Source organism: Littorina saxatilis, linkage group LG2 (genome assembly GCF_037325665.1).
Source record: "Littorina saxatilis isolate snail1 linkage group LG2, US_GU_Lsax_2.0, whole genome shotgun sequence".
NCBI lineage: Eukaryota > Metazoa > Mollusca > Gastropoda > Littorinimorpha > Littorinidae > Littorina > Littorina saxatilis.
Window position 1 is genome coordinate 91,453,772 of NC_090246.1, and position 6,736 is coordinate 91,460,507.

General features: G+C 44.5%; 1 protein-coding gene across 1 annotated transcript in view; it reads right to left on the bottom strand.

The window, feature by feature from the left end:
- LOC138960445 (uncharacterized) overlaps positions 1 to 2,873 on the bottom strand; it is a 23,016-nt gene extending 20,143 nt beyond the window's left edge. Inside the window, exon 1 of the mRNA XM_070332356.1 lies at positions 1 to 2,873. This exon is cut by the window's left edge and continues 211 nt beyond it. Coding sequence (XP_070188457.1) covers positions 1 to 2,215 — 2,215 coding nt within the window. The 5' untranslated portion in view covers positions 2,216 to 2,873.
- Positions 2,874 to 6,736: the final 3,863 nt, after the last annotated feature.

Sequence of the window (6,736 nt, forward strand, 5' to 3'; positions counted from 1 at the left end):
AGTTGAGCTCAAACTGACACCACTGGTTGCGAGAGTAATGCTTGGAGAAAACCACCACCACCTTCTTGCTGCTCTCCACGCTGTGTGAGATGTCGTCCGCGATGTTGTTGCCGATGAGGAAGTCGCGGTCGTGCAGGCACAGCCTGAGGCCCCAGTTCTCCAGCTCCACCAGCAGATGCTGACGCACCCAGCCCAGATCGTCCGAGGCGTAGGACACGTACACGTCGTACTCGAACTGGCCTCTCTGCAGTCGTCTCTGTCGGACGTCTCCGCCACCTCGCACCGCTTCGTACAGCATGAGACGCAGGTGCCAACGGTAACGGTACAGCGGGAACACCGTGGTCATCACCACCAGCAGCAGACTTAAGCAGGACACCATCAGAACGTTGGTGTCACGGCTCAACAGGCACGCCTGATCGCTCAGGTAGAACGAGGTTACGTTGGTGTTAGGAAGGTTGCTGCACGTGTATTTGAAGCGCGAATGTGTCAGTGCTTTAGGGCCAGAAGCCAACCAGCTTTGAAACCAGCGGAGGTCACAGGAACAGTCAAAGGGGTTGCCACTCAGGTCCACGCTTTGCAGTCTGTCACGTGTGTTTTGACTGAATGTGGTTTCTTTAACCACCGAGATCTGATTAGCGCCCATGTCCAAGACTTGCAGATTGACAAGGCCATCCAAAACACCATCCGGCAAGCTTGTTAAGCGATTTTGACAAAGCACCAGCTTGTTCAGAGACTTGAACCTTGATAGCATTTCAGCGCTGATCACCTTTAGTCTTCCGGCACACATGTACAGTTTTACAAGGGTAGTTAAGTTACCAAACAGCTTTGCAAACTTGTCTACGCTCACGGTCTCGAAGTAGTTGTGGCTGAGCTGTAATGTTCTTATATTTGGCAAACCTGCAAAACTTTCGTTGTCGATGTTGCTGACGTTTATGTTGTTAAACATCAGCGTTATCACCTGCATTGATTTACTCCTGAACGCATATTTTTCAATCCCGTAACTTTTGGTGCGCATGCTGGCGAGGTTGAGTGACTGGAGTGAAGGAAAGCGGGCGTCGTTGAAGTGATCGGTGTGGTACGTGGGGAAATGATTCCGCTCTAGATCAAGATATTCCAGTTTGGGCAGACAGACATCACCGTTTATTGTGGAAAGTCCATTGGACACAAGCAGTATTTTCTTTAGTTTAGGAAAGAGAGAGGGTCCGCCAGTTTCCATGCACGTCCTGGGAAACGATTGCAGGTTGTTCTGCCCCAGGTGAAGTATCGACAGGTGAGGAAAATAATCCGTTGACAGGAAAGAAATGCCATTGTTCGCCAGACCCAGATAGCTCAGACTTGGGAGAGGCGTGAACACAGACATGTTGATGTTGTGAAAAAAGTTTTCGTGCAGGTAGAGAATTCTGAGTCTGGGCAGTTGGTACCGAAGAAACAGGTCAGCAGGAGGAGGTGGAAGTTTGTTGTGACGGAGGTCGAGGTATTCTAGACGGCTTACTTCAAACACGGGACGTAGGCTATCATACGTTAGGTTGTAGTTTTTGGAAAGGAGCAGCGTAACGAGTCGTGACAGTGGTATGAAGGCACCGAGACTGATATTCCTCAATCCGTTGTTGCCCAGATCCAAACCTGTGATCTGGGTCACGTTGTGAAAGAAATCGTCAGAAGAAATAGAAGTCAGATTGTTGTAGGAGAAATTTAGAAACTGGATTCCGTCCGGTAGTTTAGGAACGAACGTAAGTTGACCGTAGTTCCCGGAACAGTCCGCCGTTTTCCCTTGACACCAGCAAAGCGTATGATTAAGCTTATAGCACGACGAGTTGCCATGTGTCCGATTAGCAATCCGTTGCTTTGTGTCCTGTGTCCGATCGGCAATCCGCTGCTTTGTGTTCTGTGTCCGATCATCAGTCCGCTGCTTTATGTCCTGTGACCGATTAGCAGTTTTCTGCTTTGTGTCCCGTGTCCGATCGGCAGTCCGCTGCTTGGTGTCCTGTGTCCGATTAGCAGTTCGCTGCTTTATGTCCTGTGTCCGATCGGCAGTCCTCTGCTTTGCATCCTGTGATCGACCAGCAGCCCGCTGCCTAGTGTACAATTTTATCGGATATGTTTGGTCAAACCTCTCGACAGCGGCACTGTCCCCTTGCCAACTAACCATTTCTTTTACTAACACAAAAGACACCAACAGAAAAGCACACGTTACTTTAACAGAAAAGGTCTCCATGACTGTCGTCAGCAACAGCAATGTCTACAGTCTCGTGAAAAAATCACAACCCATACAACTTGATTTCCCCGGAACGACTGGACTACACAGAGACCGTGAGGGAGACACGTGTCTATGCCTCTGTTTGCCAAAGGTACAGGCGCAATCATTTCATTTCTTTTGGGAGGGAAAAAACTGTTGAGTCCATCAGTCTGCCCCTCTGATATTCCTCAATCCGTTGTTGCCCATATCCAAACCTGTGATATTGGTCACGTTGAGGAAGAAATCGTCAGAAGAAACAGAAGTCAGATTGTTATAGGAGAAATTCATGAACGATAATCTGTCCGGAATTTTGGGAACGAACGTCAGCCGACCAGAGGTGTTGGAACAGTCTTCTTCGTCCCCATGACATCTGCAGAGCGGATAGCACGCCTGGTCCGTGGAACGGTTTGTCCCGTCAACGGTCCACTGGTCTGTGTCTCGTGCAAGCTGTTCTCTTTGATAATTGATAACATCACGAAAACTGACTGTATTTGCCACCAGAAAAAAAAGAAACAGACAAAAACGCACAGCACAGATACATTGCACAAATGTCCATTTTTATGCCTCAGCATATAAACATTCTGTCTTGACGCACAAACCAGCCCGAAGAGAGATGGGGAAAACAAAATGCTGGTTGTACGTGGCCAGATCACAGTGAAATGTTCAAATTCTGCCTTGACAGTCAGCTAGGGCCATCCGCTTGATCTTGCCACGCCTACGATTTCACGTGCTACTTGATAGTTATCCGATTGGCGTGATAAGATTTCCTGCCGTCGATGGGTATTAAGCTTATTCGTGTCGTTTTTCCTCTGTGTGTGTGGCTATTTGCATAATTTGGGAGTTGCCAAGCGGGAGAAGTTTGTCTCCGAAGGCACACAATGTTGTATGGAAAAGTATTTTTCAGTGAAGGGGCATGTTCGATAACAATGACTAAATAATCTTAGCCTCAGCCTCTCACGGTCATCTCAGTCCTTGTGAAAATATAGGGATGGAGGGAATGCTTCGTTGCTTCTTGATGTATGATAACAGGTTTAGAGTTAACCGACTGAAAACTTGTTATTACATCAGAAGCAATGTTTGCATTCTAACGTGTATTCTTCTATTGTGGGGTTGTTGTTTTTTCTCAAAAAGAACCATTTGGATTTCAATATGAGTCACATTGAACAGAATATACGGGGTTGTACCGGTAATTGTAAACTGTACACTGACACAATTACGCTCGGTTTTTCACACTAACAGCAACCACTTTTCGTTCTTCTCCTCCTTTATTCGTGGGCTGCAACTCGCACGAGTTCGTTTTTACGAGTATGACCGTTTTTCCCCCGCGATTATGGCAGCCATACTCCGTTTTCGGGGGATTCGTGCTGGTGTTTACATAATAGTCAAGTTTTGACTAAATGTTTTAACATAGACGGGGAATCGAGACGAGGGTTGTGGTGTGTGTGTGTCTGTCTGTGTGTATATATATATATATATATATATATATATGTGTGTGTGTGTGTGTGTGTATGTGTGTGTGTGTGTGTGTGTGTGTGTGTGTGTGTATGTGTGTGTGTGTGTGTGTGTGTGTGTGTGTGTATCTGTGTGTGTGTGTGTGTGTGTAGAGCAATTCAGAGTGACCTACTGGGCCGATTTTCATGAAACTTTACACAAGAGTTCCTGGGAAATAATATCCCAAACGTGTTTTTAATTCTTTTGATGACGTCATATCCGGCTTTTTGTAAAAGTTGAGGCAGTACTGTCACACCCTCATTTTTCAATGAAACTTATTGACATTTTGGCCAAGCAATTTTTGACGAAGGCTGAACTTTGGTGTTGCATTTCAGCTTGGGGGATTAGAAATTAATTCATGAGTTTGCCGTTTGGCCTTTAGAAATCTGAAAATAGTATTGAAATTTTTTTTATTTACAAAACGATCCAAACACAATTTCATCTTATTCTTCGTTATTTTTTTTAATTCCAAAAACATATATATATGTTATATTTCGATTAAAAACAAGCTCTGAAAATTAAAGATGTGAAAATTAGAATTAAAATTAAATTTCCGAAATCGATTTAAAAACAATTTTATCTTATTCCGTGTTGGTTCCTGATTCCAAAAACATATAGATATGATATATTTGGATTAAACAAAAAGCTAAGAAAGTTAAAAAGAATAGAGATACAGAAAAGCATGCTATGCTGCTCAGTGCAACCACTACCGTCAATTTCACTGCCTTTTTCACGAGTGGTAGACTGACGATGCTACGAGTATAAGAATAAGAATAAGAATAAGAATACTTTATTATCTCATAGAGAAATTCAGGCGTGGTACATAACAATAATACAAACAGGACTTGGTGAACAAATGCAGTGCTTTCACTTTCATTCTTTCGAATTCGACAGCTTGACAAAATTTTGTATTTTCGCCTTACGCGACTTGTTTGTTTTGTTTTTTACTTCTATAAGCCATTTAACATGGACATAAATTACAAAATCTGTTCCGTGCGTACTGGATCTTTGTGTATGCGTGTACACACGAAAGGGGACAAGGCACAAGCAGGCCTGCGCATACGTTGTCCTGTAGTTTACGTTGCTGTTGCAGTTGTTTTGAATGGTTTAAATATTATGCATTTACAATATCGTACGTCACATTATTCTTTTGTTTCTAAGAGCACATTTATGAGTTCATCTTGGTGTGCTCCTTTATTACATTATACATTCCATGGCTTTGTGTTTATGTATCTGAATAATATACTGTTTAAACCAAGTTAAACTTGGAGATCGGAGGCGCTGCTGGGATTAGAACCCAGAGTCTTCCACATTGAAGACTGACTTGTTAACCACCAGGCTACGTGCCCTTCTCCACGTTTCGTTCCAACATCAGGGCTCCCCATAGCGCACGTCCCTGCGTCCTATACGCACTAGAAGCCGAAAACACGTACAAGAAATGTATGGAGGGGGTCCCGGGACGCACTAGACTTTAAAAGAGCGGGTCCTGTGACACACTAAATTTCCTTTATCGTGCGTATCGTTGATACCATTTAATGTTTTATAAGTACACTGGGACCTTTCGGCTTTTGGACTCTTATGACCCTCTGAAATTCTGCAGTGGGGGTCCATGGACCCTCTAAAAATTGAAAGTGGGGGTCCCGGGACGCACTAGGAGGGGCGTCCGTGGGGTGCCCTGAACATGCTGTACAAAATAAGCATGCACTTTGTTTTAAATTTGCAGTTAAAAAAAATCGGCGAGCGAAAGTCAGACAGAGTCGTATAACTCGTTTCAGGATGCGGATTAAGGGGCAAAGTCTCTCCGACGGGAAAGACAAAGGAAGTGTGAGCCAGGTTAGTCTGACCTATGCATAACAAGTGTGTGACAATGCACTTCCTTCACTGTACCGAAGCATCTCCGACTTTAGCGGTGTGTTGGGTTTACGTCAACGAAGGGAATGTCCTATACATGTATGAAATGAAGTGAATAGCTTTGTTACAACTCTGTATATTAGTGTGCTTTCAACACACACACACCCACCCACCCATACACACACACACACACACACACACACACACACACACACACACACACACACACACACACACACACCCATGTATATATATATATACACACACACACAATCACACACACACATACACACACACACACATACACACACACACACACACACACACACACACGCACACCCACTGGGTAAGGGGGAGGGGAGGGTGAGTATGTGTGTGTATGAGGGGGAAGCAAAGACTGAGCGACAGGTGTATTGAAAAAGTACGGTGTTTGATTGCAGCGGGAGACGGGAGTAGTGTTGGAGGAGTGATCTCGGAAGAGAGGGAAGTGCGACTTGCATAATTATGGAAATACAACGATATATATGATTACATATGTTCAGTGTGGGGGGAGGCCCGGGGAGAGCAACTGGTGTATGGAAATAGTACGGCGAGTGTTCACAGTGGCCTGTAAAACATGAGAAAATGTGTGCCGTGTCTATTTACTGAAATTCACGCCCCTTTCATAATGTAATAGCCACAGACTTTCTACCACAGTCTGCCGCGTTTGAGAGAACACAGTATTCCACATTTTTCCCCCATATACAGAGACAAATACAAACAGACACTGTCTCAAAAACACACACACACACACACACACACACACACACACACACACACACATGCACACATACACACACACGCACATACACATATATACACACACACACACACACACGCACACACACACAACCACACACACACACACACACACACACACACAGACACACACATCGACATACACACACATAGGCTACACACGCCGTTGCACACGCATGAAAACACAACAGAACTATCAGCATCGTCGATTTGTTTCCCTTCACAATTATCTGGGCAAAACCGTGTTTGTACTGTTTCTGATGTTGTTGTCACAAGAGCCGCAAAGGAGCAGGTCCAGTCATTTCTGACTCGACGCTAAAAATAACTGCTGAATATTCCCACGTCCTTTGACACTTTTTT